The sequence below is a fragment of the Fusarium verticillioides genome, chromosome 5 (assembly GCF_000149555.1).
Source record: "Fusarium verticillioides 7600 chromosome 5, whole genome shotgun sequence".
Classification (NCBI taxonomy): domain Eukaryota; kingdom Fungi; phylum Ascomycota; class Sordariomycetes; order Hypocreales; family Nectriaceae; genus Fusarium; species Fusarium verticillioides.
The window spans coordinates 3115847-3143643 of NC_031679.1; the positions used below are offsets into that span (position 1 = coordinate 3115847).

A 27797-nucleotide genomic window follows, 5' to 3' on the forward strand; every position below is an offset into this window, starting at 1 on the left:
CCTGAGAAATGGCGAGACAATGCCTAGCTCGAGAAACTTCCCCTCGATTCCTGTGCGACAGTTTTCTCCCTTTCTTTCCTTTGTCTTCTGCTGATCGCTTGAACCAACGTGTTTGACAAAACAAACTTTGGTCTACTGTAACAGCCACAATCTAGGTCGAAAGTCAAAAAGAGATCTAGACGCAGCCTGCACGTTAAGCCCTATGAGGGTATAGAAGCAGCTCATATGATCAGGAATGAATGCACACTGCCTAGATCCAATAGGTAGAAGCCGATGGTGGGGGAACGTCATGGCGCGATAAGGCTGTTATCAGATAAAGAGCACGGACGGTTAAATTACGGTTACACTTTTTTCGCGCAACTGGCCGGCATCTCGGAGACCAGGGCCAAGTATTTCCAAGCATCATACTCCAAGATTTCGATGCTCCACCACTGCTGACCAATTCCTCTTGTATTCTTGATTTCCTGCATTGACCTTCGTTCCTTTGTTAACTATTATAATTCAAAATGTATCGTACCACTATGCGATCGGCCTCGAGGCCTGTAATTGCCAGCTTGCGCTCGAACACGATCCGCGCAGCCCCTCGACGATTTAACTCGACAGCTACTCCCGCCGACAAGTCCCGATCTTGGAAGAGCTCTGTGGCACGATTGGGTCTGGCCTTCGGTGCTGTTTATTACTACAACACAAGTCCCATCTTTGCTGATGAGGCTATCTGTGCGTTGCAATTGATACTCAGAATTAGAGATTATGCGACTAATATCGAACAGCAAAAACGGTTCCCGCACCTGCTGCCTTCTCCGACGATGACCTCCCCACTGTCGACTCCGTCCTCGAGGAGAAGCGCAAACAGATCAAGGCCAAGAGCGAGAAGCCCGCCGAGTCATCAAAGCCCTCCGACCCTCAACAGTCTAATACTCAAGCCGCTGCCGCCGATGGATCGCCTGCTGCCTTAGAAGAGGAGGCCGACCAGCAAGGCGCTTTCAACCCCGAGACTGGAGAGATCAACTGGGACTGCCCTTGCTTGGGTGGTATGGCTCACGGTCCCTGCGGTGAGGAGTTCAAGACTGCGTTCAGCTGCTTTGTGTACTCGACCGAGGAGCCCAAGGGTATGGACTGTATCGAGAAGTTCCAGTACGTCATACCGAACAATGGACTTGTTTCGTAGCTTGCTAATTCAGGAACAGGGGTATGCAAGAGTGCTTCAAGAAATACCCAGAAATCTACGGCGCTGAGCTCGCCGATGACGAGGAGGGTGCTCCCACTCCCGATTTTGGCGATGAGCAGCCCGCTCCAGACGCTCGCAAGGCGCCTGCTGCCGACAAGGCCGCCGCTACCGATTTCAAGTCCCTGCCTGAAGATTCCTCTGCCGCAGCCGAGCCCGATCAACAAGTCCCTCCCCGAGCAACTTCCAGCGAAGCCGAGAAGAATACCCTTGTTAACGGATCCCGAAAGGTTCAGGATGTCGCTACCCCCATAGAGAAGCCACACAACCCAGAGTTGTGGCAGGATATGCACAAGTCCGAGGTTCCTGTGAAGGAAGTCTTCGTTGAGCCTTCGCAAGCGCATGATGCTACCGCTGCCAACGCTGAGATCAAGATTATTGAGCAGGAGAGGGAAGCCAAGAAGGAGGCTGAGAAGAAGCAGTAAAAAGGTGTAAAATATTGGCGCTGTTAAGGGCGAAGAACTACATTTTGTAAAATATTTAGGATCTTGATATGGGCGAGGTTATCCATGTGTACCAATGCTGTATGATGAGAAGGGACAGAGCCGCGAAATTAATAGACACGATCACACCTCAATGTTTTAGTGTTTCGAATCTTTAAGCGACCCTTGTGAAGTTTGATTTGAGAACAGTTTTGTTGAACATAGGTATCAATTCTTATGCCTCCAAACGTGAGAGATGAGTACTAGCCTGGTATCAGCCAGAGTAGAGAATTATGGAGCAAAGCGAAAATGCAGTAAAACAAAAAACTATATCATGTAATCCATCAACAACGTTCGTTCGTTCCTTTCAGCGTTCAACAGTTACAAAGCAAAGATTTGCTTGTTTAGATGCTTCGGGCCTCAAGAGGAGCTTTTGGTACATCGGCATTTGCGTTGTTGTAGGGTATCATCGCCGCTCGACTCCTAGTTGCCGCCCTTCTTGCCCTTGTACAGATATCGTCCAACAGCACCCTCGGCAGCTGTCACACCAGCGAGGATACCAGCACCGAGAGTGACGGCCTTCCAGTCAAGCTTGCCCTTCTCATAGAGGCCCCAGCCCTTGTAGCCAAGGTATGCGCCCAGACCGACAACAGTAGCGAAGTTGGCAATAACGAGGCCAGTAGCACTTCCGTCCGACAGGCGAGAGAATTGTTGGATGAGCCAGTTGTCGGCCTTCTTGGCCTTAGCGGCAGCCTCGTCACGCTTTCGCTTCTCCTCGCGGGCCTCCTCTTCCCGTTCTACGCGAGCAGCCTGGGTCTCTGTCTTGATCTCCTGCTCAAGGAAGTCGTTAGGGACAGTGTGCACGCTAGGCATATCAACATCGACCAAAGAGGCGGTGGAGGCGGACTCGTCAGTGATGACCTGAGGAGGTTGAGGGGCAGCAGCCTGGAGGGGTTAGCAAGAAGGGTCGCGGAGATGTGATGTTGTATGGAGAGTAACTCACCTCCTCAGGGCTCTGCTTGGGGCCACTGGCAGCAACGTCGGCGTAAGACACTGCGATAGAGTCAGTGATCTGATGTTGGGCACAAATACGCTACAGTGACGTGTATACTTACTGATGGTAAGGCGGGGTAGAGAGGGGAATAAGAGAGTAGACTCGAGTTGCTGGGGATTTGTTATCCTGTTGTGTTTGTCGCAAAGGGCAAATTGGATGGAGAGAAACCAAGAGAGAGTATCGTGATCGAGGAAAAGATGGAGGAGAGAAGATGGCTCTTCATGTGACGCAGATCATTGAAGCCCGCACCTTTTGAACCTGAGCTTCCGCAATTCGCCGATGACGTATGCGGCTCGAGACCCACTTGGACGCTCTCCTTCAATCAACAAGGAAGCAGGATTTCCCTTGGCTCGGAAGAAATTGGAGTCAGGAACAGGACCTGGGGGAGCGAATCAGAAGAGCCAATTCTTTGCTGATGCTGATCAAGTTTCAGTGACAATCGTTTAATTGATGACTTGCTTGTTCCCTAGAATCCCTACCATCCCTTCCAAGGAATCCATGTGTCCCTCACCATGCCCTGCTCATCAACAACATAATACACGTAAAACGCAGCCGCAGCTATACAAGCGTGATTGCACCACAGCTGAACCTTTTGTCCGACCTTGTAGTCCTCGTCAACCTTTCGTCCTTCGCTCGTCCCCAGGATCCCATGCTCCTGCGACAATCGGACCACACCCCACGCCGGACTGCCCACCACTCGGCCGAATCCGCTAAAGGCGCTGGCCTCACGCGACAGCGCGATTACTCCTGCGTTGACGAGCGCTTCGTTCCTCTCCGGGTATACACTGCATACTTCAGCCGCTACAGACACGGATTGTTGCGTCTCTGTCACAAGACCAGTTGACACTTGCTGGAGATCGTTGCAGGGGAAGTTGCCTGCGTGGAGCTCCAGCTTGATGTTATCTGGCATTGATGCCTTGAGGCTTTCGACGACATGCGCTGTTGGTGTACTGCCGACGGAGATGACAAGCTGGTGATCAGAGGGCAGAAGCTTAGCTGCGGCTAAGACGCTCGACACCTCTATGTTGAGCGTTTTCTCGGCCTCGTCTCGCGATCGACCTCCATACGAATGACCCGCGTGACAGTAGAATCCGTAGATACTAATGGCAGACGACTTCTGCGCGCGCTCTACCAAGCGGTTCAATGCAGCGCTGTTAGCTTCAACGCCTGCTCGGCGCGACCCAACATCAAGCTTGATAAAAACATCCCAGGGCTGCTTGCTTGAAGGTGACTCTTCGAGAAACTCGACCTGTTGCTCATTGTCGACCATGAGCATGATACGTAGCGATTTTCGCAACTCAACCAACCTAGGCAGCGTACCAGGATAGACAGGAAGCCCGTACAGACACTGCGCAATATTCAGTACTTCTCATCTTCATAAATATCTGGCGTATCTTACCGATTCCAAGATGCCCTCCTTCACCAGGGGTAGAGCACCTTGAATCTCGGGAATGGTGGAGGCAATGATTCCCCTGTATTTCCCATCAGCCATCATCAACCGGGTCACCTCAAGACACTGTCAAACACCGAGTTAGCCCATAACTATCTCAAACTGTATATGTACATCATACCTTCAATGTCTTGACATGAGGTCTAAAGCCAATGCCGAGCTTCTCAACATCGCGATGTAAAGTCTCAACATTCGTCTTGAGAACAGGCAGATTGACAACTAGTGACGGTGTAGGAAGCTCTGAGACGTGCTTTCCGATGAAAGCTTTATGATTCTCCAGTGAATAATCCATTTTGAAGAGCTGTCTGGGTTGCTTTGGCTGTATGATCGAAGTGTTCAACCTGAGGCGAATCGAGTAATGCGGGGAGCGATATCGAGGTCACTGAGAAGCGTCGACTCGACTTTATACTTCTTCCGCTTCAGCTGAATCACGGACCTGAGGTATTATTTCACTGATGAGCGGTATTTACAGTGATGGCGACCTTACAATTTGAGTATAGATAGATAGTAAAGATCGTTTCCGCGGCGGGCTCATGTTCTAGCGCCGATAGTTTCCCGCGGCCAATTACTAACAATAATTGACGATATGCCTCAGCATCATCATGAAGCTTCACCTACAAACCCAAAGACCTCAAAATTCTGCATCCTATGATCTAATTTATTGTCCTTGTATCAATCTACTTCACAGATCCGCCAGGATTCCGAAAATCATGCCTTATCTGATTCCTAAACGTATCTTACAATACCAACTGGCCCATCAAAGTGGAGCCCTGCGATCATCAAGAATGAGGCATCAGGGAGCAAGAAAGCATTGGACAGTAGATCAAGGTGTCAAAGACCACATCATAGTCACAAGATCTTCTAAACTTCTCTTGCAATATACTAAATTTTATATCATACCTACATCTTGTGCTATTCAGGATAGCAGTTAGAAGTTTTACCCCTCCTGGAGAGGTTCAGTTCAGATCACCAATATCTCAGCTTTCCTAGAACGTGGTAGTTTAGAGAACCATGCTTCTTCGAATGGATATGAAGGCGTATGTGACATACTCGTGACCCTTCTTGATATGCCGAAAGCCTGGAGAGTATTGCAATGGTCATGCTCAAGACTTAGACCTAGGTTAGGTATCGTCTGCGTCACTCGGGCCTAGCTCCAATGCAGGGACAGGTCACGTTGGTTGAAACATCATCAATATGAATAGAATCTATTGTCGACTTAAAGCAGGCTGAAGAATTGGCTTGATGTAAAGGTAAGGTAGTGGTTCGATCAGCTTGTTACACCGCCTGTATCGACCCAGCACGGTCTATACCATGCATGACTTGAAGCTTGCCCAACACTCTAGAATTTCCAGAATCAACACCCTGTATTCATAATTCTGCTCAACAGTTCAAGCCTCTAGAAGAACTCCAGCTCCGATACTTATCCAACAAGTTGAGTCATCCCGTAGTCGGAGTCGGAGAAGAGTCCCGTCTTACAAACAGCTGCCAACTGACACAACTTATACCGGAAATAATATCGTCAATCTCCATTAGTGAGTCTCCAGATCGATTCTTCGGCCAATCGTAAGGCAAGTTATACTACAAACTGGTGGTTGATTTGCTGCAGAGCACACCCTCAACGCCTGGTGCCGACTCGGCACCGAAAGATGTGGATTCTAGCACTTGCGATCCAAACAGAATCGAATTCTAGCATTTTACCCTGCTCCTCAAATCGTTATTTATTTCATCTTGATCTCATTGATTCTTCGTTCTTTTATTGATCAAAATGACATTGTTTTGTCTCTTCAGAAAATCTTCAAGAGTTATTGCAAGATGAGTGCACCGAAGCAAGACGACGACCATATTGGCGATAGCGAGAGTACTCACACTCGTGTATCAGACCAGGATCCCGAAAAACAAACCAATACGGAAATTGAAACCCCAGATGCTCCTTATTCAAGCTTCTCACTATGGCAGAAGCGGCTCATTGTTCTGGCTGCCGCTTCAACAGCCCTCTTTTCACCAATGACAGCCCAGATATACTTCCCTGCCCTGCCAGCTATAGCCAACGACTTGGGCGTGACCACATCCCAGATCAACCTTACTGTCACGACTTACATGATCTTCCAGGGTATAACACCCATGTTCATTGGCTCACTAGCTGACAGTGGTGGACGAAGACCTGCATACCTGGTATGCTTTACCATTTACATAGCAGCCAACATTGGTCTCGCCCTGGCTCCTAGCTATGGTGCTCTGCTGGGTCTTCGTTGTCTTCAATCCGCTGGCTCTGCTAGCACTGTTGCGTTATGCTTCGCTGTCGTGGCTGATGTTGTCACCTCAGCCGAAAGAGGTCAGTACATCGGTCTGACAGCTGTTCCATCAGTGCTGGGTCCATCATTGGGTCCAATTATAGGTGGCGTGCTCGCCGAGTTTCTAGGCTGGAGGTCAATTTTCTGGTTTCTCGCCATCTTCGCCGGTGTAGCCATTGCTCTTCTCGCTTTGTTCTACCCAGAAACATGCCGTGAGATTGTCGGTGATGGCAGTATCAAAGCGCCTTTGATGTACCGTTCAGTATGGCAGATTCTTGCATCCCGACGGAAGCGTTCTGAGTCAGAGAAGAACGGTTTGAGTCGGCAAGGCTCACGAGCCTCGACCGTCAAGAAGTTCAAATTCAAGTTCCCCAATGTCCTCGACTCGATTTTGATGTTGTTTGAGAAAGAAACTGGTTTCCTTCTCGGCTTCAGCAGTATCTGCTTCGCTGGCTTCTACTGCATAGCAACCGCCATGCCCACTCTATTCAAGGAGATATATGGCTACAACGAACTTGAGATCGGACTGACCTTTCTCCCTCTGGCAGCTGGATCAGTCATTGCAGCGTTCATCGTGGGTAGTCTTACAAATCGCAACTTCAAGCGACATTGCGAGAAGCAGGGCATACCATACGAGCGAAGTAAGCAACAAGACCTATCCGGCTTTCCAATTGAGCGTGCTCGTCTGGAATTCGGCTTCCCTCTCCTAATGCTCGCGGCTGCTACGCTCGTCTGTTGGGGATGGGCCGTTCACGCCCGGGCTCATATTGCTGTCCCGTGTGTGCTGAGTGGAATCTTGGGCGTAGGAGTCGTTGGCTTTAATAATACAGTCAATTCGCTGCTGATTGACATCCATCCCAGGAAGGCTGGCACGGCGAGCGCTGCGAATAACCTTACGCGCTGTCTAGTAGGAGCGGGAGCCAGTGCAGCAATTGTGCCAATGATTGATGCTATGGGTACTGGCTGGGCTTTCACCCTAGTTGGAGGACTCTATGTCCTTGGGTGTCCTATTTTGATCACTGTCATGGTTCGTGGAGTCAAATGGCGCGAGGAGTTGAGAGTGAAAGAAGAGAAGAAACAAAAGGCCAAGGAAGTCCAAGAGTGAGGTTGAATAGTGTTTACTAAGAAGCAACAAGCACCTAATGCACGGATCTGATACAATACAAGGTAGAAAGTCTCGATCAGAATGGTCAGCAATACGAGACAAAATTTTATAGAATAATTAATCTTAATTTCAAGGGTCAAATGGTTGTTGGCAATGAGAATCTCAAGATTATCACTGCTCAGAATGTGGGGATCACCTCTTTGCCATTCGTCTTTTTACACCTGCAAAATTTGACCCTTCGACTACATGGTGTTACACCAGATCTTGCCAGTCTTGCCAGTCTTGCCCGTTGTGATGATTCGGTCTTAAAAAAATGCCTTTATCCTATATATTCACCGGGATCCAATCTCTAGGCAGTTTCCTAGCCCAGGTCCTCTCGCGAATATTTTTCTCGTTGTTCATCCTGACGATCACTATCGCCATCTACCGGGTATCCCTCCATCCTCTGGCGCGTATTCCTGGACCAAGACTGGCGGCGATTTCAAGCTTCTGGCATGCATATAATGCTCGAATGGGGCGCATGGCATATCTTGGGAAGACACTTCATGGAAAATACGGACCTGTTGTGCGTGTTGGTCCTAATGAAGTATGGTTCAATAGCAAAGAGGCTTTCCATGCCATTTACAGTTCGTTTCTCACCTCATACACAACTGTCAACTGACAGTTTCATCAGGTAGTGGGAGTGGCTATGAAAAGTCCGACTTTTACTGTAATACCAAATTGTTCACATGAAATAGCAAGGCGGGAACTGACATCCATGTATAGTGGCAACTGCCTTGAGCAAGCCTCACATCGACTGGCATCTCAACCCCGAATTCCAAGATAATCTCGATCTTCTGTCAGAGCGAGATGCGAGACGCTACCGCCTTCAACGCCGACTCATTGGGCCTGTGTATCAGACTTCCAATCTGATACAGTATGAAGCTGCAATTGATGAGGTTCTTGCACGCTGTATCGCCAAGCTAAAGACATTGAACGGTGCTCAGGTTGAACTCAACGAGTGGATGCACATCATCGCCGTCGAATGCCTTGGTGCGATCGTGCTATCCTGGTCGCCAGGAATGCTAAAGAACGGCACTGATAATGGTTCTGGTGCTCACGCATACCATGGCTGGAGACGAAAGAGTGTCTTTGGTTTGTTCCCAATGGCTGCTAAGCTGGAGTTCTTACACAAGTCAATCGGGCGACTCTTCAGTACTGTCTGGGGCATAAACTTCCAACCGCCAAAGGACTTCAGGCCATTCTTTCCGGTGAGATAACTTCGACGGTATTGTAAAGTGTTGCGGTGCTGATCAGCGTAGGATGTCGGCAAAAGAGTCTCAAGACGTGTGAACGCAGCCACGAAATCCAAGCTCAATAAAGATGATCGCAAAGATCTCCTAGCGGATTTGATCCAGCTACATAAAGAGAAACCTAACTTTACAGAACTTTACCTTCGCAAGATGGCTGTGACCAACTTCGGTGCTGGGCATGAGACCATGGCATCAACACTTACCTCGATCTTTGCGCTACTAGGCTCAAACGATGATGTTCAAGCACAAGTATTTCAAGAGATTCTTGGAGCAAGTAATCCCGCTGAATACTCCACTGCAACTCGCTTATCAGAGACGCAATCACTCATCAAGGAAGCCAAGCGGCTGTATCCCGTCATCAGCATGTCATTACCACGCAAGGTCCCCTCAGAAGGCCTTCATCTTCATGGCTACTATTTCTCACCAAACACAACTGTGGGTTGTAACCCAGTAGCTCTACATCGCAACCCAGAGATCTTTGGTTCAGATTCGGATATGTTCAACCCAGCCCGTTGGTCGACTGCAGACCCCGACGCAGCACGTACAATGGAACGTGTCAACCTCAGCTGGGGCGGCGGCTCCAGATCATGTCCAGGACGACATTTAGCAGAGCTGGTAGTCTTCAAGGTCGTCCCTGCCTTGGTGAAGGAGTTTAAAATCGAGATCGACGTGCCTCCAGAAGACAAGAATCGGTCGTATTTCTTGTCAATGCTGATAGGGGTCAAAGCGCGCTTCATTGAACGAGACGCAGGGCTATCGTCGGACAAATAATGAGTTCCTCGAGCTTTCGGTTTGTTTTTCACCTATGATGTCTAGCTGGAAGGGTTGTGTGCCGGCTCCATCACATCTGTCATCTGTCTCCAGTTGCGCCCTTCGGACGACATACTCTGCATTATTAATGTATTTCTATAAGTACCCATGATAGGGCCTTTGGATCGCTCATCGAAGCATGCGCATTCAAGAACCACAATGGTGAAACCAATCGTCACAGAGAACGCCCTGATCAAGGGAAGCCGTGTCGCTTATGGTGTTTACGGCACTGGAAACCCAGTCGTCCTTATCCATGGAACACCGTCCTCATCCCTCATTTGGCGCAACATTGTACCAAAGCTCGTCGATGGTGGCTACAAGGTCCACGTCTTTGACCTTCTTGGCTTCGGCCTTTCTGAACGCCCATGGGACTCGGCTGTCGACACTTCAATGACAGGCCAAGTCGCAATTTTAGAGGGCCTTTTGGACCTTTGGGGTTTAGAGAAGACTCATATCATTGCCCATGATATCGGGGGTGGTATCGCACAGCGCTTCTCTGTGTTCTCACCCGAGAGAGTTTTATCTCTAACTCTTATCGACGTCGTAAGCTTCGATAGCTACCCCTCGAAGCGGACCAAACAGCAAATGCGGAATGGCCTTGAAGCACTGATCAAGACAGACAGTGACCAACACCGAGCTCACTTCAGAGAATGGCTGTTGTCCGCCGTCAAGAATCCGGACAAGCTTGAGAAGTCAAGTCTCAATACATATCTGGACTATATCTCGGGTCCCATTGGTCAACCTAGTCTGTTTGAGCATCAAGTTCGACACTATGATCCGAAGCACACGTTAGAAGTGGCGCCTCGTCTTGGTGAACTCAAGAAACTACCTGTGCAGTTAATCTGGGGTGCCGATGATGCCTGGCAGGTGGTTGATTGGGCTTACAAGCTTCACGATGCTATTCCTGGGTCAGAACTGATAATTGTGGAGGACGCTGGCCATTTCTCTCCTGAGGATCAACCAGAGAAGATATCGGAGCTTCTTATTAGCTTTCTAGGGAAACACTGATGTTAACGCGTACTGATTAGACTATATGGCTGGACTTGACATAATTGAAGCAGCCTTTTATTCTCTCTATATGCTTTGGCTCAATATTAACTCAAACCCTTCTTAAGGCGTCGTTTTGTGCTTCTTTAGCACGCTGATGCCATCTTGTACCAGGCGCAAGGAACTCAAATACGTGCGGCACTCCAGGCCAGAGGTGAAACTCGACCTCGACATTGTTTTCCAACAGTCTTTTCACAAACTCTAGATCTTCATCCCTGAATAAGTCGAGAGTTCCAACGTCCACGTATGTAGATGGGAGCCCCTTGTAGTTCTGAGCCCTCGCTGGTGCTGCATATGGTGAAACATCTGCGTCTGGCTTCCCAGCCTTATCTTCGCCAACATAAGCCTTCCATGCGAGCTGATTGTGTTGTGCGGTCCAAGTAGCGAGTTTCAGAAACTCGGTATCAGGAGGATGGCAGGTCCTGTCGTCCAGTTCAGGGTATATGGCCATTAGCTTTGCAACCGGTGGATCGAGCTCCCTATCCCTAGCCATGAGTACAGTCCCGACAGCTATGCCTCCGCCAGCACTATTACCTTTAACGCATATCCGGGATGGGTCGATATTTAGCTCTTTTGCGTGATCTATAAGGTACTTGAGACTCGCAAAGCTATCCTCCACAGCTGCAGGATAGGGATGCTCAGGTGCAAGGCGATAGTCAACCGCGAACACTGGTCTTTCAATTTCGAGCGCCATAACGGCATTGGTTCCTCCGCATATTTCCACAGTGCCCGAAACAAAGCCACCGCCGTGAATCACAAGAATTGCGGGTTGTGGTTCTTTCACTCTCAGGACCTTTGGTGTTGCATACCGGCGAAGGAGTATCCGTACGCCATCATAACTCTCAACCGTATAGTCTGTCTGTTCAACGATATCAGAAGAGGGTGGCTTGAGAAACACTTTTAGAAACAGAGCGTGGTTGTTGTGACGCATTTCGAGGGCTGTCTCAGGGGGGGCTGACGGGCGGCCGGATTTGATAAGGGCCAGCGCCTCAGCGAATTCAGTATCATATTGAACAGGCATAACGAACGAGGAGGTACGTAATAATCGTGAACGTGAGTTGTCTCTTTGACCGGAGAGAACATTTACGGTTACTTGGGCCTTTATACACATATCTAATCTACTTAATATACCCGAGGCCGAAGGTTGAGCTACTGTGAGGGGTACGAACAAGATCAACTCATGTTGCCTGTCTAATGTCGGCAATGGAGAAATAACATCACCCATCGGAACCATTGACCCGAGTGATTTAACACGAGCAAAATGAATTCACAATACATATTAGGTTGATGTTGGAAGATGCCAGAGATCGCTTACATGATTGGCTGGTTCGTAAGGTTTCTCGTTTAGACAAGCTTACTCTACCGAAGAAATGTCATGGATGCCAGTAGCGCTCGCTAAATTGTAGTTATTGGGTACTATTGGCAAATGATTTGATCAGATCAGATCTGGGAGATAGAAAATGGTACCTTGACACAGGTTTGGGTCTGAGACATTTCTTTAAGTGTCTTCCCTCTTACATACTGGGCTGTCCTCTGATGTTCCAATGAGGGGTTCAATCACTGTTCCTGCTTCCCCGAAAACATTGGTTTCTCATTCGCCTCCTGAACCGTATTAAGCCTAAATTAACTCTCCCGCTGAGAATGTGCTTAGGCAGCTGTTATTGAGAAGGCAATGGAGACTCTTGGAAGCAGATGGCGGGCCGTCAGGTGTCACGTGACGCCATCGGTGGATGACAAGCTCCGGGACGCCGGTCCATACCGTACTAAGCGTGGCGTGGGCCAAACCCATCGATTACCTCGACGAAAAGTACAGATCGCGACTTGCAGGTTGCAACCAAGAAATTGGGAAATTTAGCCACTCGCGGGCAGACAACCGCAAACACTCGAAAAGAGTCAAACATTTTCATCTAATGATATAGTTCAAACTCGAAAATACCCCCAGATCGAGATACGCCTATCTCGACCCCTTTCGCCCATCATGGCACCCCTCGTCGACAACCCGCAGATCAAGCACGCCGAGCTCCTGCGCCCGTTGTCATTCCATTTCCACGCATACATCTGGCCCTTTACTATTATCTGGCCCATCTTCTTCGCATTCTACTTGAGCCCCGAGCTCTACGAAAAGTACATTGGCGCCGAGGAATGGACTGTCGTCTGGGTTGGAACTATTATCACTCTGCAGTCTCTCGTCTGGCTCAGCACACATTGGAGTGTTGATCTTGAGGGCAAATTCAAGGCCTCCAAGGCTAAGGATGTCGAGGATGCGGAGTTGATCAAGGTCATTCCCATCGCAAACGCCGGTTCCGCCGAGATTTGCAAGCTTCTTCGCGATAAGGTGGGGAGATTTTGATATTCAGAAACAGCTCAAATTACTAACATCGTCGTTGCAGGCTGGTGGCAAGCTCAACACTTCGTTTCTCTTCCAGAAGCGACGCTTCCTCTACGATCCCACTACCAAGTCTTTCACAACCCTCAAGTACGATATCGATGTCGAGCCCAAGCCTTCTATCGGCCACTTCCAGACTTCCAAGGGTATCCAGACCCAGACCGAGTTGTCGCGAGTTGAGCAGCACTATGGCAAGAATGCTTTTGATATTCCGGTGCCCACTTTCACCGAGCTCTTCAAGGAGCACGCAGTCGCCCCATTCTTCGTCTTCCAGATATTCTGTGTCGGACTTTGGATGCTTGATGAGTACTGGTATTATTCGCTCTTTACTCTCTTCATGCTTGTCGTGTTCGAGAGTACTGTCGTCTGGCAGCGTCAGCGCACCCTGAACGAGTTCCGTGGCATGAGCATCAAGCCCTACGATATGTGGGTGTTCCGTCTGGGCAAGTGGATCGAGGTACAAAGTGACGAGCTTCTCCCTGGCGACCTCGCCTCTGTCAACAGAACCAAGGAGGATAGTGGTGTTGCTTGTGATATGCTCTTGGTCGAGGGTACCGCCATTGTCAACGAGGCTATGCTTTCCGGCGAGAGTACTCCTCTCCTCAAGGACTCTATCCAACTTCGACCCTCCGATGTTCCTCTGGACGCTGAAGGTCTCGATAAGAACGCTTTCTTGTGGGGTGGTACCAAGGTTCTCCAGATCACGCACGGAAACCCTGACCAGGAGAAGCCTAAGCTTTCCTCTGGTGTTCCACCTCCCCCAGATAACGGTGCTATGGCCATCGTCATGAAGACTGGTTTCGAGACTTCTCAGGGTAACCTGGTTCGAACTATGATCTACTCCACTGAACGAGTATCTGCCAACAACGCCGAGGCTCTCTTCTTCATCCTGTTCCTTCTGATTTTCGCCATTGCTGCCGCTTGGTATGTTTGGGACGAGGGTGTTCGCAAGGACCGCAAGCGCTCTAAGCTCATGCTCGACTGTGTCTTGATTGTTACCAGTGTCGTTCCCCCTGAGCTCCCCATGGAGCTTAGTCTTGCCGTCAACACCAGTTTGGCAGCTCTGGCTAAGCTGGCTATCTTCTGTACTGAGCCCTTCCGAATTCCCTTCGCTGGTCGTGTTGATGTGGCCTGCTTTGACAAGACAGGTACCCTGACTGGCGAGGATCTCGTCGTTGAGGGTATCGCTGGGCTGGCTCTTGGGCATGAAGATGAGATCAAGGATACCAAGGAGGAGGATGGTGCGCACTCTACCATGACTGCTGTCACAGAGGCTTCTCTCGAGACTAAGCTGGTTCTTGCCACAGCCCACGCCCTTGTCAAGCTTGACGAGGGAGACATCGTTGGTGACCCTATGGAGAAGGCTACTCTGACCTCACTTGGCTGGACTCTTGGTCGCAACGATACCCTTATGAGCACTAACAAGGCTGGCAGTACACATGGTACCGTTCAGATCAAGCGTCGATTCCAGTTCTCGTCTGCCCTCAAGCGTCAAAGTTCTGTTGCTATGGTTCACGGAAACGATATCAAGACCGGACACAAGATCAAGGGTACTTTCGCTGGTGTCAAGGGTGCGCCCGAGACCATCCAGAAGATGCTCAAGGTGATCCCCGATGACTACGAAGAGACTTACAAGTACTTCACTCGCAAGGGTTCTCGTGTTCTGGCTCTCGCTTACAAGCAGCTGACTATCGATACTGAGCTTGGTTCTGGAAAAATCAATGATCTGAAGCGAGAGAAGGTTGAGTCTGACTTGACCTTCGCCGGTTTCCTCGTTTTGCACTGCCCGCTCAAGGATGATGCCAAGGAGGCTGTCCAGATGTTGAACGAGAGCAGCCATCGCGTTGTCATGATTACTGGAGATAACCCCCTTACCGCCGTCCATGTCGCTCGTGAGGTTGAGATCGTTGATCGTGACGTCCTCATCCTTGATGCCCCCGAAGATAATTCCAACGGTGACAAGCTCGTCTGGAAGAGTGTTGATGATAAGGTCAGCATCAAGGTCGACCCTACAAAGCCCATTGACCCCGAGATCATTCGCTCCAAGGATATCTGCGTTACCGGTTACGCTCTTGCCAAGTTCAAGGGACAAGTCGCCTGGAATGAGATTTTGCGTCATACCTGGGTCTACGCTCGTGTTTCCCCTAAGCAAAAGGAAGATATTCTCCTTGGTCTCAAGGATATGGGTTACTACACTCTGATGGCTGGTGACGGTACCAACGATGTTGGTGCTTTGAAGCAGGCTCACATTGGTATTGCTTTGTTGAACGGAACACCTGAAGATCTCACCCGTATTGCCGAACATTCCCGCAACACTAAGATGAAGGAGATGTATCAGAAGCAATGTGACCTCATGAAGCGTTTCAACCAGCCCAATCCTCCTGTCCCAGCTATGATTGCCCACTTGTACCCCCCTGGACCTCAGAACCCTCAGTTTCAGAAGGCTATCGAGCGTGAAGCTCAGAAGAAGAATATTACCCCTGAGGAATACGCCAAGTCGCAGGGCTTCGATTTCGAAACCATCACTTCTCCTGGCGCTCAGGCTCTTATGGATGCTGGTCCTCACGCTAACCGCCAAGGAGAGGCTGCTAAGAAGGCCGCCGGTTTCGCTGACAAGCTTGCGTCTGGTATGATGGAGGCTGAATTGGGCGATGACGAGCCTCCTACTCTCAAGCTCGGCGATGCCTCAGTTGCTGCTCCTTTCACATCCAAACTCCGAAACGTCGTTGCTGTCCCCAATATCATCCGCCAGGGTCGTTGCACTCTCGTCGCCACTATCCAGATGTACAAGATTCTCGCTCTCAACTGTCTTATTACCGCCTACTCCTTGTCCGTCTTGTATCTTGAGGGTATCAAGTTTGGTGACACACAGTATACCATCAGTGGTATGCTCATGTCGGTTTGCTTCCTCAGCATTTCTCGCGCTCGTGTCGTCGAGGGCCTCAGCAAGGAACGTCCTCAGCCCAACATCTTCAACGTTTACATCATCGGCTCTATTCTGGGACAGTTTGCTGTTCACATCGTCACTCTGATCTACATCGCCCGACTCTGCGATAGACTTGCTCCGTAAGTTAATACTGCATACTTCATGGGCCGGATATGATAGCTAACATTTTATAGTCGCTCTGAGGATGTTGATCTTGAGGCTGAATTTGCTCCATCTCTGCTCAACTCTGCCGTCTACCTTCTCCAGCTTATCCAGCAAATCTCTACCTTCGCCATCAACTATCAAGGCCGTCCCTTCCGTGAGTCTCTCTCCGAGAACAAAGGTATGTTCTACGGTATCGTCGGTGTCTCCGGACTGGCTTTTGCCTGTGCTCTCGAGCTTTTCCCCGACATCAACGAGGGTATGAAGCTTGTTCCTTTCTCGGACGAGTTCAAAACCAACATGACCGCCGTCATGGTCATCGACTACGGTGCTTGCTGGCTTATCGAGGTTACCCTGAAGAAGTTCTTCAGTGATTACCGACCCCGCGATATTGCCGAGCGACGACCTGAGCAGCTGGAGAGGGAGGCTGTTCGCCGCGCCGCCGCCCAGAAGAAGAAGGACGAGGAAGAGGAGCAAAAGAGACTTGAGAAGGTTGCTGAGTTTGAGCGCAAGGTCGAGGAGCGACGAAGAAAGATTGAGGAGTGGCGAACTGGAAGGACTCAATAGTCTTACTCGATCATAATGAGATGATTGAGATTTTGGTTTAGATCTCATGGGAGGCTTTAGACTAAGCGTACTATCATAGACAGGAGGAAATTATCAGGTATGGGTAGGCTGGAGAAGTTAGGAGCCTGCTAATTTGACGGTGAATACTATTGGTGAGTAGACTTGATTATGAACATAACCTATTTTTCATTTGCTACCAAGGCCCAAAGTGACCAACCATTTGTTTGGCAAAGGCCAGATTGATTGTAACGCTGTGTCCAGACGACTACGGAGTACCTCTGATTGTAGTATCAACATTCACTTGCTGGTCAAATTCAGTCACTAACAAAATCTTGGGGTATTTTTTTCATTCATTGCTATAGTACAGACACAGACCGGATTTCCAAGTCTATAGAGGTGGTAGAACAGTAGGAAAGAAAGCATGGGTATATCAATCGCTCATACACCCCGGCTCTTATTCCCGATCCTCACACGAAAGACATCCGTACTGAGAGTTTATCTCTATCCTTTTTCCCCTTTTCGCCACAACACCCAGTTCTTTTAAGCTAGGTTGTTCTCTAAAAGCTCGAAGCGGGCCCAGAGATCATTTATTTGGGAGGGTTGGAGGCAACGAAGGCAACGCCCTTCTCGATGTTCTTCTTGAGGTCGACGAGAGCAGCGTCAACGAGCTTCTCCTCGTTGGCATCGAGCTTGCCGAGAGGGTGAATCTTCTCAACACCCTCGGGGCCGAGCTCAACCTTGGAGCTGAAGAACTCGATACCCTGGTCCTTGTAGAGAGGGGACTCGACGAAAGAGGGCTCAATGACACCCTTCTCGCCCTGGACAGCGCGGAGGATGGAGTCAGCCATGCGGGCACCAGCCATGGCCATGGAAAGAGTGGCAGAGCCAGCACCATCCTTGGCCTTGACAACCTCATCACCACCGAACTGGACACGCTTGACGAGCTCAGCGTTGGAAGAGAGGTCGGGGTGGTTGGACTGAGAGAAGAGAGGGACGATGGTGACACCGGAGTGGCCTCCGACAACGGTGATGTTCTCGTCCTTGGGGTCGGTGCCCTTGATCTCGGAAACGAATCGGGAGGCACGGACAACATCGAGAGTGGTAACACCGAAGAGGGTCTTGGGGTTGTAGACACCCTCGGCCTTGAAAACCTCCTTGACGATGGGGACAGTAGAGTTGACGGGGTTGGAGATGATCAGGAGCTTGGCCTTGGGAGCAGCCTGAGCGGCGGCCTTGGCGAGGTCGCGGACGATGGAGGCGTTGGTGTTGAAGAGATCGTCACGGGTCATACCGGGCTTGCGGGGAACACCAGCGGGAATGAGGACAACCTCGGCACCGGAGAGAGCCTCCTTGAGGCCGGCAGCGTTGGGCTCGTAGCCTTTGACGGTGGACTTGGTGTTGACGTGGGAGATGTCAGCAGCAACACCTGCATTTCACTTGTTAGCTGGTGGTCCAGATCTGGCGAGGTGGCAACAAAGGCGAATTGAGTTACAGCGAGCATGATCAGCATGACCGTCGCTCGATTCTCATTTATGCCAATTCGCAGTTGCCTTTGACCTCGACCGAGAGCATCTAGTGATGTCGTTACGTACCGGGTCCGCCACGGATATCGTAGAGAGCGAGGTCAGTGACGCGGGGGTTCATCTTGAGGAGAAGAGAGAGAGGCTGGCCAATGCCACCGGCAGCACCGAGAACGGTGACCTTAGAGAGCTATAGAAGGCATGTTAGTACTTGTTGGAAGCATTGAAACGGTTTCAGCTGCTCTGAAACTCAAATTTGATCTCATGATGACCCCTCAACAGCCGGACCGGTGTCGATCGGTGAAGAGGAAAAAAACCACAAAAGACACAAATCGGTGCGCTCATGAGTGAGGGCATTAACTTACGTCACGGGCGGTGGCCGAGAAAGCACGGCGCTGGATACGGGATGCGGCGAACATTTTTGCGATTGATTAACTCTTCAATTGGAGAAAAGGGTAAAAGAGGACGGGATGCGGGTGGAAAAGAAGAAGAGGTTGGCGATGAGCACTTTAAATACGGGGAGGGAGAACCGGAAGGAGGAGGATGGGGAAGCTCCAGTGCGACGCAATTCAAGGCATATTATGCCATTTCGGGTTTAGCGTATCGAGCTGAGGGGCCGGAGCGGAGGAGGCTCGGAATTTCGATTGTTGAGAAGACACGACAGACAGCATAAGAACCTCTTACATGATCAAATACCTGTTATGATCATCTAGTGAATCTCTCAATTTTAAAATACCCGATGGCTCATATATGCTCTGAGGAGATTTCAAGTCTCAAAAGTGTTGCGCTGAACACCACATTGTCTAGGCCATCTGATCACTAGATCGTAGGTGGAATATGTCAGTAAATCAAGCAAACTGAGACTGCATTAGTTGAGCATCCTGGCTGCCTGGTTGGCTCGCTTCGACATCATTCACTTATCCATTCATCCGACACTGTAAGAAGCTTCTTCGACTTACACCGAATTGCTGGACTTATGGATCCATGCCCCGTGAACATCCAGCATAAAGCGGATCAATGGCTTTACGCTTGCAGAACCACATGATGGCTCATATATCAGATTTCTACGGGTGCCTCGGAAAGAAACATAAAACAGCTGCACGTGTACGGCATACGACAAAAGAGCCGAGCACAAATACCCTGTTGCATTCATGGTGAAATTATTTCTTAGCTGGTTCAGCCAGCCGAACAACTGCCAAAACCAGTCAAAGTTGACTGGAAAGTTACATATTTCCAAGGCAAAGCTTTGATTGGAGGCAGATGTCAAAGGGACGAAGGCTGTTGGTTTGCTATGCAATGGAAATCTGTCAATATGGAGGGATTGAAGGGCAAAAGTCGGCGTGTGAGTCAGCAAACAGAACGCTCTTAAACCTTTGGAGGGGCTATGAAGTTTGGCGGGGGAGCTTCAAGCTATCTTCTTCAACGACGTCAACATTCCATTTTTAACAACTTTCATTCTTCACTGTCAACGAAAAAAAAGCCCAGTCGCTTAGCCACATTGAACATCCAGAAATCTTTCAGGAACCCCTTTTCCACGAGAACAACGAGCCATGTCGATCGCACAGCTGTCGCAGCTGTTACCGCTTCCCGACGATGAGCTTAAGCAAGTACTAGGTTACGCCTCGACTCTCTCCACAACAGAGGCTGCAGAGCATTTTGGAAACCTCCTAGGAGACTCTCCACAGGCCATCGAGTTTATATCGTCGTTTAACGCCCGACGGCAAACTTCAGCACCCGGGACCTCACCGTACTCCAATGCCGCTGCACCGCCTGAACCCCAATCACAGAATATCGACGCCGTACCCAAGACGAAACGGCAACCAAAAAAGAAGAAGGCAAATATTCACACACCGCAGGCAAGACAAGTCAACGACTATGCTGCACCTGCGGGTACAACTTACAGTAAAAAGGATCTGAGCCTTGACTACATCCCTCAGCGTTCGAGCGCACCCAGCAGCAACAATGCATCCCGATCGAACACTCCGAAACCAGACCCTAAGCCTGCCGCAAAGCCTCCACCTAAGCAGCATGCCTCAGCTGGTTATTTGATAGGGGAAGGACCATCGAAACCTAAGCCTAAATCTACGCCTGTATCACGGAGTTCTACGCCAAAGCCAGCTCCGAGCACAAAGATATCTATAGCTGGAGGCATGCCGATGGCTGGAGCTTCGACTGCCATTTCTGATCTCGACGCTGCTATCAGGGCGCTGGAAATCTCAACAAATCCTACACTGGAGAATTCCAAGTCTAGGAAGTGCAATTGTGTCGCTACACGGCACCCGCTTCAAGGCGCTGCGCCAAATTGTCTCTCATGCGGCAAGGTGATATGCATGAAGGAAGGTCTTGGACCTTGCACATTCTGCGGCAGCCCTTTGTTGACGCCAGATGATGTCCAAGCCATGGTCCGGGAGCTCAAGGAAGAGCGAGGCCGCGAGCGAATGGCAGCTAACCGAGACGCCAACCGTCGTGCTGACATTGCCAGGACCCCAGCGCCGTTTACTCAACCACGCGGCAACGACGGCGCTTCACTAAGCGACGCTGAAGCCAAGGCTCGTGCGCATCGCGACAAGCTTCTCAATTTCCAAGCACAAAATGCCAGGCGAACGACAGTCCGCGATGAGGCTGCTGATTTTGATGTTGGTGGAGCGCTTACAGGAACAGGCAGCATGTGGGCAACTCCTGAGGAGAGAGCAAGAGAATTGAAACGCCAGCAGAAAGTGCTTCGAGAAATGGAGTGGAACGCGCGGCCAGACTACGAGAAGCGAAAGCAAGTTGTGAGCATTGACGTGGTTGGCGGCAAGGTTGTTCGCAAGATGGCAGCAGTCGAAAGGCCTGTGACTCCTGAGTCCGACGAGGACCCTGTCGACAATGGCGTACTTGCAGAGACATCGGCGAACAAGAAGAGTGGAAGAGGCGGCGGAGCCTTCAGCGGCAATCCTCTACTGGGAGCGTTGATCAAGCCTGTGTTTGATGCAAAGGGCAAGGGTGCGGAGGTTGAGGGAAGAGAGTCGAGAAAGAAGAAGGGATGGCAGAGGGTTCAGCATGATCTGAATAACAACGAGGAAGTGATTTTGGATGGAGGGGTTCAAGGGCATGATAGAAGTGATGAGCCAGCTTGTGGATGATTGAGAGGCCATGATGAAACTTATCTCTGGGGAAGATAGAGATTTTTCACATCATAATAGACTGGCAGTGCATTGATGTTATCCCAGCCGGTCCCTCTCATTGCAAGTAGACAATGTTTACTACACAGTCCAGGGGAGGAAAGAAAACTCGGGACCTCGATCCTAAGTGACAGAAAGACTTGCATAACTTGATATAGATTTAGGGTCAGTTTAGGATATCTTTTGTATAGTTTATTTTGATACCCTGTATTGAGGTCTGGTGTTTTCTTGGTCCCTGAGGACAGTCCACACACAATCATGATGCTCTACTATTGCCACGTGATCTCGCGTCATCAACGTTTCTGGCTGGCCCAAGCGTGTCATGGGGTCCCATTGAATGAGGGGGACAGGCGAAGTTGGGGTTACAGGGGTGAGGTCATTGCTGTCGTACTCGTTCGTCTGCATTCAAGCTGAGGTCTGATGTCGAAAAGTGATTTGCTACAGTGTCGTGTGCTGTTCTACTCCAACAATCATGTCGTGAGTGTTTTTACTGATGCTTACGCGCGTTGCGCAAGCTCGTTATCTCATCGTTTCTCAAAAGTCCTCCCAAAACCTTGCAGCGCCACGCGGCTTTTTTGTATTTTCGAGGTGCATGAGTGGGAATGAGGTCTTTAATGGACACCTCAGATCATGACCCTCTCGCTTTTGCCATCACCACGTTGAAGTATGTACTCGTATGCTCCCGCGCCTACAGCATCATCGTATTTCTTCTGTTGTCACATTATTCCAGCACGCGACCCGACTGGCTTGTGTAACTGACGAGATGGGAAAGTCAGTGCTGTAACTTCAGCGGATGAACGCCCTGCAAGTTGCCCGAGGACAACCCTGCAGCCACTAAAGCTTAGTGTGTCTTTAGCAGATTTCGGGTCTGGGCTTGGCTTGTCGGGTCCCCATGCAGGCGCACATTTTAAGGTATTTTCTGTGTTCGAGTCAAGCCAAGTCGCGTATCAGACCGCGTTGAGACCATGCCAAACCACAAACACCAGTGTAGGCAGGTGTAAAACGGCACCCTATTTCAGTTGACTCACTGCAGTTTATATCTGTCTTTTTCGAGCTTCTTGCTAAATTTTCACTTCATCACTTTCAAATCTATTAAATTACGGCTCCACATCGAATAATCGTAAATAAACAAGACAACATTGGATATCGTATCGAATCGTCAAAACCCAATTATTCCCTAGCTCCCTTGGTGGCACGGATTTCCCGCCGCGTGGTCAGTCTCAGCACCTGTCTAGACCCTAGGCCTTTCTCTCTGGGGCTCGCCCTCCACTTCAGTTGTCGGTCTGCACTCTCCAGCACCTAAGAGCTAAGTTAACTAAAAGTGAGGGTTCACTTGTGCAGCGGATCTACGTGCTAGGCTTATACGTTCTGGAATCCCTCCAATTGTGGTCCCTCTTCAGCGACTGGACTTTATCTTCGCCCTAACAACGTTCACAACTCCAAACCTGGAGGCTTCCTATTCCTGTCATGAGTCCAAATCAGCCTCTGGTTGAAATTGCGCTGGATAACAATCGCATTGCGCCTCCTCCCCCGTTCAAAACGGCAGATACCCGACTGGACGCTCCCACTGAGACAGCACCAGCGACGGTTACGGGAGCGCGACAAGGTGGGGATTTCGCGGTACCATCCCAGGCCGACGCGCTCTCGCGAGCCTCCCACTCAAACCCGATTGCATCGATAACGCCTACGCCTGCGCCTGCCAGCGATATTGCTGTTGATTCAACAGCGGGAACTACAACCGCCCATGCCGTCGTTGTCGCAGCTATCGCCAAAATGCAGCGCAAATCCTCTGTCGACCGCGACGATGGCTCTACACAGAGCCACCCTCACTCAAACACCGATTCGCAAGAGACCACCATGACCACTTCTACAGATCCCGCATTCACACCCCCAGCCAGCGATGCCAGCAACTGCGCACCTGGCCCATCAAGTCAGGACAGCCAGTTGTTACAGCTGTCCGAGATTGCTGCTACTCAGCACAGAATCGCAACAGATCCCGCAAATTCACGGAAGCGAATGGCCGATGGAGAGGTTAAAAGCCGTACGGATAGCCAAAGTCCTGTAAAGAGCCATTCAAGAAACCCAAGCGCTGTGAGCAGGACATCAGCAGCAGGTGGCCATATTGGAGAGGTATGTCGAATGCCATCTCCCGAGAACCGCGTCTCCGTTCAAGGACGTGCTCAATTGCTTGTGAAGCCACGACTAACACGCTTGTTCTAGTTGTCCAACGAGTTAAAGACGCGTCTGTCGTATGCCATGATCAAGGTCAATAAGGGTTGGCAGTCAAACTCACTTGAAGAGGTAGAGAATATGGCGTCCCAAGCCGCATCTCCAGTCTCAAGCACATCGACAACAATACATAACCGACAGGGTTCCTCGGCAAGCCCTCGAATACCCATGAGCAAGCCACCATCCTCGTCAGCTCCTCTACCACATCCACACGGCTCTGCTGGCCAACGTCGAAAATCAAATACACCTCCAAGTTCAGCGTGGAACAAGCCTGCACTAGCGCCCCCAGCACCCATCAGGCCTTCAGTTCCCGTGCCCAACTCCCATGCGAATCCACGCCGCAACTCCCACCCCAATCGAACTCCGAATATGTTGACACATTCTCATTCCGCTTCGCCTCACACGCCTGGCCAACCCCCAACTGTGCCACATGGACCCAAATCACGCGTCATGGGCGACCCAGTTCTCATGTCACCGCATCAAAATGTTAGGGAACAAGATGCTATCGAGACTTTGTTGTTCATGAGTAGTCCAGGCAACTCTGCCAATCTGAAGCACGCTTTCTCCCCTACAGGATCCCCAGGACCTAACACTGACATGGCTCGACCTCCTCCTCCACGACACGCGTTGCCTTCAGGGCCGAGAAAACCGCTTCCTACATCACAGCGGCAACCTCAGCAAACCCGAAAAACTCCCTATGATAAATCACCCATGGCCCCGCCACCTGGGTCGCCAATGGACCTGGACTCACCACAGCAACATTATGCTGCACAGAACAGGGCAGCACCTAGAAGGCGAACCATTGGTAGCCGAAGTCAGTTAAGAGGGACGCTCTCGCTGCCCAGTGGTATCGGGCTAGGGAGCGGGAAAACAAGAAAACCACTGAGAGATGAAGATATAGAAAGGATGCTGGATAAGGCGAGCGTGGAGGCAGCCGACAGCTCTGATGATGAGGAGATTTTGATTCCAAGACGGGCCGTCGCGGGAGTCATGCAGTAATAAGGGGTTGATATATATGTGTGGTCATGATAGGCGCCGCTCGTTCGTGTTGCCTTACCACATAAGGGTCTGTTTTCCCAGGTATCTTGGTGCCGCGCTTGGACCTCGCGATTTGTCATATTATACCCTTGTGAGAGTCAGGTTAACGAGGGTGTCGAGAGCTGTTCACTGTCGGAGCAGGATGGTATGAGAGGAGTTACGGAGCGGGTGGGCCCTTGTGGCCTTGGAATATTATATTGGTCTGTATTTGCTACAGACCAGCGTGTTTAACTACGGTATGGTGCATCTGACCGTGCTTGGATATTCATTTGTGTATAATGGGATGGCAGAGCTTCTTGCATGAAGGCATGAGACGAATCATGTGTCCCGCGATATCGCGAATATCGCCATGACAAAATTGGCGTTTGAAGCAATTGGTTTCATATATATAGGGCTGTGGCATTTATCAATACCACATTGCATCCGTAGCCCGACTCACTTCACTGAAGACTTCTCTAGGTCATGGATACATGCACAACGTATACCGATATTTGGCCGTTTGAACTAGGCCGAGTCACGAACTGACTGATCAAAAGGGAACGTGGTTTATTTTGATCTTAAGTGTGCGCAGTCGCGCTTGTGGTCAAGACATTTGGGTTTCACCTAGATAACCCTAGCCAGATTTACACTCTAAATATACACATAACGCCTGCCCAAGAACGCCTAACGAAGATTTCCACCCAGTCATATGTCACATCTCATGCTTGGTTTCTGTGCTCTGGGAACAGAGCCATCACCAAACCCTGCCGGTCTGTGCTGGTCTGATATATTCGGTGATGCTCACAGCAACTGAACTTGCTGGCCTGGAAGAGTCATATGCACTGCCAGGCAAGCCCAGATAACTACTCTGCGTGCGCATCTGTCGACCCATGAGGAAATCCGTGCCGCTGGTCCTTCGAGTGGCAGCCGTAGCTCTCTGCTCGAGCTCAGCCCATGCAGCAGCAGACCTTCGTCGTCGGGCATCCGGGCCAGTTGCAGCGTCGGCCAAGAAGAGAGTATAGTCGTTGGTACTCTCGCTACTTGATTCGCTTGAGAGAGCGATGCTACGTCTGGCAGTCAGAGCATTGAGGGCTCGTTCGCGATGGTCCACGTCGAGCTCATCGTCTATGCCGAAGCTTCTGGTGGTCCTGTTGGTGCGAAGGTTGTATGAGCAGAGGGTTGTCTCGTCTGCCTCTGCCATCATGGTGAGGCGGTTGGAAGCTGTCTTTGAGAAGTCGCTTGCGGCGTGTCGGGGGACATAAGCGCCCCCATAGGGGGGATATGTGGGCGATTGAGGCGAAGAGTCATCATCATCGAATTGGTTGGCAGCTGAGGTAGACCAGAAGCGGGAGGCTCGTCTAGAAAAGCGAGATTGTGTGGGTGGCTGGATCTATGAAGATATGTGAGAAAGGAGCATTGAAAGGGGAACTGGGGGCTTATTCCGTACCTCTCGAGGAATCACTTGGACGGTGTCATCGTCTTCACTGTCATCATACAAGCGAACAGAGTTGGCGCGTCGTCTGGAACTAAGAGAAAGCCGGCGAGAAATGATAGAAAAGAGTGATCTCTTGGGCGATTGATTGTTAGGGAGAGACTTGGATCGTTGAGTTCGTCGAGACTTCATCATGGCGATGGATGATTGATGTTGAAAAAAAGGAGTGTGAAGTGGTATAGAAATTGAAGAAGGGAAAGAAAAATGAAAGAGTGTTAAACGTGATGTGTATCAAAGTGAGACACTATCAACCGCGCTCCATCTTCTCTTCTTCCTTGTTGAGAACGGGTTGGGCAAGGCTCGAGTTTATATCCACAAGGCCCCTGTATTGTCCCGTCCCATAGTCTACGAAGTACAGTACATACATACGCAAGCCTCCCCTCCATTTCAATAGTTGATTTGAGAGGATATAAGCTTTAGGCTAGACTCTTTGGACTGGGGGACGTGATACGGCTTCGACCGACGCCATGGCCTGTTCTAGGGCGGCATGTTTGTTCGTGCCTGGTTTAGAGTTAAGGGTTTTATTAGGCGCTTTGAAGGGTATATATTGTTTCTAATTATGAGGTGGTGTTAAACAGATGATTCTGCGTTACGTGCAGCGGTTCCATTGGTGACTTGATTCGATGCAGGGCTGCTGATTGTTTCGGATACAGAAATGTCAGGCGTCTTTGGTTTGTTGGTTCGCTTAGACCCTGAAACCTCTGAGACATGTGTGACGACGCCTCATCCCGACGATCTGGGAGCAAGGGTATTAATGAAACAGTCACTGCCATCTCGTCGCTTGTATGACGAAACGATAATGCAAATTGTTGTTCAGCATGAACCGTTAAACGCTGGATTCAATGCCTTCAATCCGGCGACAATACTCCTGGGTTCTTCTAGCTCCAAGCCCCAAAAGAAAGGAATCCTCATCGGACCTAGAAAAGAGGCCCGTGGAGGACTATTTCTGTGTGGACATCGAGGTTGACGCCGCAAGGTCGAATGCGGAAGTGAACTATTGACGCTTTTGGTGTGGGGGCGATTTGGGGACTGAAAGGGGAATAATGCGGTTCAAGAGAATGTGTTTTACGAGACTATCAAGCTTTTTTGTTGATGGACTTGCCAATATCTAGATATATTTCCGAAATTTCGGCAACCGTTCTATTCTGGAATACAAGTTGGCCGTTGTGATGATAACCTCAAACTACTATTCATCGTCCATCGTTATTTTCTTCGCCTTTAGGGACCTTCAACAAACTGACTCAATATACCCTCACAGAGCCGTTTCACATAAGCCCATCCCCTATAAGCTTACCAGTAAGGCTGTATCCAGCGACATTAACGATAAGACGTGCTGTCACTGCAGATCATATGACCTGTACCTGGCGGCTTGGCTAGCTTGGTTACCGGTTTGGTGTTTTACGCTAGGAGACCGGGTCACCCGTCCCTCATTCCTTGCATCTTTGATGGTCTGCTGTCGCTAAGTCGAGACTTTGTAACTTGCACTACTGCTAAGGTACTGGAGTTTTTATGGACTGTGGCTTGGAAATGGATGCAGGAACGGGAACTTTAACTATTCCAACTCGTAACTGGGGGCTAAACAATGGAAGTATCTCTTCCGTTGCTTCTGATGTGTCAAAGTGAAGCAATGCCGGTGTT

General features: G+C 50.0%; 12 protein-coding genes across 15 annotated transcripts; 7 read left to right on the top strand and 5 right to left on the bottom strand.

Annotated features, from left to right (window-relative positions):
• The first annotated feature begins 104 nt into the window (after positions 1 to 104).
• On the top strand, positions 105 to 1826 carry FVEG_09061 (mitochondrial intermembrane space import and assembly protein 40). The gene is made up of 3 exons (XM_018897973.1): positions 105 to 717; positions 771 to 1134; positions 1188 to 1826. The coding sequence occupies exons 1-3, from the start codon at positions 507 to 509 to the stop codon at positions 1648 to 1650; spliced, it is 1038 nt and encodes a 345-aa protein (XP_018755758.1). The 5' UTR covers positions 105 to 506; the 3' UTR covers positions 1651 to 1826.
• Positions 1827 to 2130: 304 nt separating this feature from the next.
• On the bottom strand, positions 2131 to 2520 carry FVEG_09062 (hypothetical protein; the record flags this gene model as incomplete). Its single annotated transcript, XM_018897974.1, has 1 exon — positions 2131 to 2520. One exon carries the CDS (start codon positions 2518 to 2520, stop codon positions 2131 to 2133), a length of 390 nt encoding a protein of 129 aa, XP_018755759.1.
• Positions 2521 to 3171: 651 nt separating this feature from the next.
• On the bottom strand, positions 3172 to 4443 carry FVEG_09063 (hypothetical protein; the record flags this gene model as incomplete). The annotated part of the gene is made up of 3 exons (XM_018897975.1): positions 3172 to 4049; positions 4101 to 4217; positions 4273 to 4443. The coding sequence occupies 3 exons, from the start codon at positions 4441 to 4443 to the stop codon at positions 3177 to 3179; spliced, it is 1161 nt and encodes a 386-aa protein (XP_018755760.1). The 3' UTR covers positions 3172 to 3176.
• Positions 4444 to 5753: 1310 nt separating this feature from the next.
• FVEG_09064 (hypothetical protein) lies at positions 5754 to 7751 on the top strand. The gene has a single exon (XM_018897976.1). The coding sequence runs from the start codon at positions 5964 to 5966 to the stop codon at positions 7545 to 7547; it is 1584 nt and encodes a 527-aa protein (XP_018755761.1). The 5' UTR covers positions 5754 to 5963; the 3' UTR covers positions 7548 to 7751.
• Positions 7752 to 7860: 109 nt separating this feature from the next.
• FVEG_16513 (hypothetical protein) lies at positions 7861 to 9610 on the top strand (the record flags this gene model as incomplete). The annotated part of the gene is made up of 4 exons (XM_018905734.1): positions 7861 to 8173; positions 8221 to 8256; positions 8313 to 8797; positions 8849 to 9610. The coding sequence occupies 4 exons, from the start codon at positions 7861 to 7863 to the stop codon at positions 9608 to 9610; spliced, it is 1596 nt and encodes a 531-aa protein (XP_018755762.1).
• A 198-nt stretch (positions 9611 to 9808) lies between these two features.
• On the top strand, positions 9809 to 10657 carry FVEG_09065 (hypothetical protein; the record flags this gene model as incomplete). Its single annotated transcript, XM_018897977.1, has 1 exon — positions 9809 to 10657. The coding sequence occupies one exon, from the start codon at positions 9809 to 9811 to the stop codon at positions 10655 to 10657; it is 849 nt and encodes a 282-aa protein (XP_018755763.1).
• A 91-nt stretch (positions 10658 to 10748) lies between these two features.
• On the bottom strand, positions 10749 to 11717 carry FVEG_09066 (hypothetical protein; the record flags this gene model as incomplete). The annotated part of the gene is made up of 1 exon (XM_018897978.1): positions 10749 to 11717. The coding sequence occupies one exon, from the start codon at positions 11715 to 11717 to the stop codon at positions 10749 to 10751; it is 969 nt and encodes a 322-aa protein (XP_018755764.1).
• Positions 11718 to 12359: 642 nt separating this feature from the next.
• FVEG_09067 (ATPase) lies at positions 12360 to 16936 on the top strand. Its single transcript, XM_018897979.1, has 3 exons — positions 12360 to 13031; positions 13087 to 16148; positions 16203 to 16936. The coding sequence occupies exons 1-3, from the start codon at positions 12675 to 12677 to the stop codon at positions 16735 to 16737; spliced, it is 3954 nt and encodes a 1317-aa protein (XP_018755765.1). The 5' UTR covers positions 12360 to 12674; the 3' UTR covers positions 16738 to 16936.
• A 60-nt stretch (positions 16937 to 16996) lies between these two features.
• FVEG_09068 (malate dehydrogenase, mitochondrial) lies at positions 16997 to 18940 on the bottom strand. 3 transcript variants are annotated; one of them, XM_018897980.1, is made up of 3 exons: positions 18623 to 18940; positions 18330 to 18447; positions 16997 to 18163 (listed from the first exon to the last, which is right to left on the bottom strand). In XM_018897980.1, exons 1-3 carry the CDS (start codon positions 18674 to 18676, stop codon positions 17325 to 17327), a joined length of 1011 nt encoding a protein of 336 aa, XP_018755766.1. In that variant the 5' UTR covers positions 18677 to 18940; the 3' UTR covers positions 16997 to 17324. The 3 variants fall into 3 exon arrangements, with proteins under 3 accessions (XP_018755766.1, XP_018755768.1, XP_018755767.1); XM_018897982.1 differs by having other exon boundaries at positions 16997 to 18447; XM_018897981.1 differs by having other exon boundaries at positions 18330 to 18940.
• Positions 18941 to 19192: 252 nt separating this feature from the next.
• FVEG_09069 (hypothetical protein) lies at positions 19193 to 21674 on the top strand. The gene has a single exon (XM_018897983.1). It carries the CDS (start codon positions 19808 to 19810, stop codon positions 21380 to 21382), a length of 1575 nt encoding a protein of 524 aa, XP_018755769.1. The 5' UTR covers positions 19193 to 19807; the 3' UTR covers positions 21383 to 21674.
• Positions 21675 to 22042: 368 nt separating this feature from the next.
• FVEG_09070 (hypothetical protein) lies at positions 22043 to 25430 on the top strand. 2 transcript variants are annotated; one of them, XM_018897984.1, is made up of 4 exons: positions 22043 to 22085; positions 22194 to 22698; positions 22763 to 23551; positions 23642 to 25430. In XM_018897984.1, the coding sequence occupies exons 3-4, from the start codon at positions 22889 to 22891 to the stop codon at positions 24647 to 24649; spliced, it is 1671 nt and encodes a 556-aa protein (XP_018755770.1). In that variant the 5' UTR covers positions 22043 to 22085; positions 22194 to 22698; positions 22763 to 22888; the 3' UTR covers positions 24650 to 25430. The 2 variants fall into 2 exon arrangements, with proteins under 2 accessions (XP_018755770.1, XP_018755771.1); XM_018897985.1 differs by lacking the exons at positions 22043 to 22085; positions 22194 to 22698 and having other exon boundaries at positions 22707 to 23551.
• Positions 25211 to 26697, bottom strand: FVEG_09071 (hypothetical protein). The gene is made up of 2 exons (XM_018897986.1): positions 26115 to 26697; positions 25211 to 26057 (listed from the first exon to the last, which is right to left on the bottom strand). Exons 1-2 carry the CDS (start codon positions 26292 to 26294, stop codon positions 25422 to 25424), a joined length of 816 nt encoding a protein of 271 aa, XP_018755772.1. The 5' UTR covers positions 26295 to 26697; the 3' UTR covers positions 25211 to 25421.
• Between the last annotated feature and the right edge of the window lie 1100 nt (positions 26698 to 27797).

What these genes read in the sequence shown, in the direction of transcription:
- FVEG_09061 (XM_018897973.1), top strand. Translation starts at nt 507, where the DNA reads ATGTATCGTACCACTATGCGATCGGCCTCGAGGCCTGTAATTGCCAGC. An exon ending in CTTTGCTGATGAGGCTATCT is followed by an intron (nt 718 to 770) that starts GTGCGTTGCAAT and finishes AATATCGAACAG; the next exon opens with CAAAAACGGTTCCCGCACCT. An exon ending in GACTGTATCGAGAAGTTCCA is followed by an intron (nt 1,135 to 1,187) that starts GTACGTCATACC and finishes ATTCAGGAACAG; the next exon opens with GGGTATGCAAGAGTGCTTCA.
- FVEG_09064 (XM_018897976.1), top strand. Translation starts at nt 5,964, where the DNA reads ATGAGTGCACCGAAGCAAGACGACGACCATATTGGCGATAGCGAGAGT.
- FVEG_09067 (XM_018897979.1), top strand. Translation starts at nt 12,675, where the DNA reads ATGGCACCCCTCGTCGACAACCCGCAGATCAAGCACGCCGAGCTCCTG. An exon ending in GCAAGCTTCTTCGCGATAAG is followed by an intron (nt 13,032 to 13,086) that starts GTGGGGAGATTT and finishes TCGTCGTTGCAG; the next exon opens with GCTGGTGGCAAGCTCAACAC. An exon ending in CTCTGCGATAGACTTGCTCC is followed by an intron (nt 16,149 to 16,202) that starts GTAAGTTAATAC and finishes AACATTTTATAG; the next exon opens with TCGCTCTGAGGATGTTGATC.
- FVEG_09068 (XM_018897980.1), bottom strand. Translation starts at nt 18,676, where the DNA reads ATGTTCGCCGCATCCCGTATCCAGCGCCGTGCTTTCTCGGCCACCGCC. An exon ending in TCTCGGCCACCGCCCGTGAC is followed by an intron (nt 18,448 to 18,622) that starts GTAAGTTAATGC and finishes TGCCTTCTATAG; the next exon opens with CTCTCTAAGGTCACCGTTCT. An exon ending in CGATATCCGTGGCGGACCCG is followed by an intron (nt 18,164 to 18,329) that starts GTACGTAACGAC and finishes AGTGAAATGCAG; the next exon opens with GTGTTGCTGCTGACATCTCC.
- FVEG_09069 (XM_018897983.1), top strand. Translation starts at nt 19,808, where the DNA reads ATGTCGATCGCACAGCTGTCGCAGCTGTTACCGCTTCCCGACGATGAG.
- FVEG_09070 (XM_018897984.1), top strand. Translation starts at nt 22,889, where the DNA reads ATGAGTCCAAATCAGCCTCTGGTTGAAATTGCGCTGGATAACAATCGC. An exon ending in CAGGTGGCCATATTGGAGAG is followed by an intron (nt 23,552 to 23,641) that starts GTATGTCGAATG and finishes CGCTTGTTCTAG; the next exon opens with TTGTCCAACGAGTTAAAGAC.
- FVEG_09071 (XM_018897986.1), bottom strand. Translation starts at nt 26,294, where the DNA reads ATGATGAAGTCTCGACGAACTCAACGATCCAAGTCTCTCCCTAACAAT. An exon ending in TCCAAGTGATTCCTCGAGAG is followed by an intron (nt 26,058 to 26,114) that starts GTACGGAATAAG and finishes ATATCTTCATAG; the next exon opens with ATCCAGCCACCCACACAATC.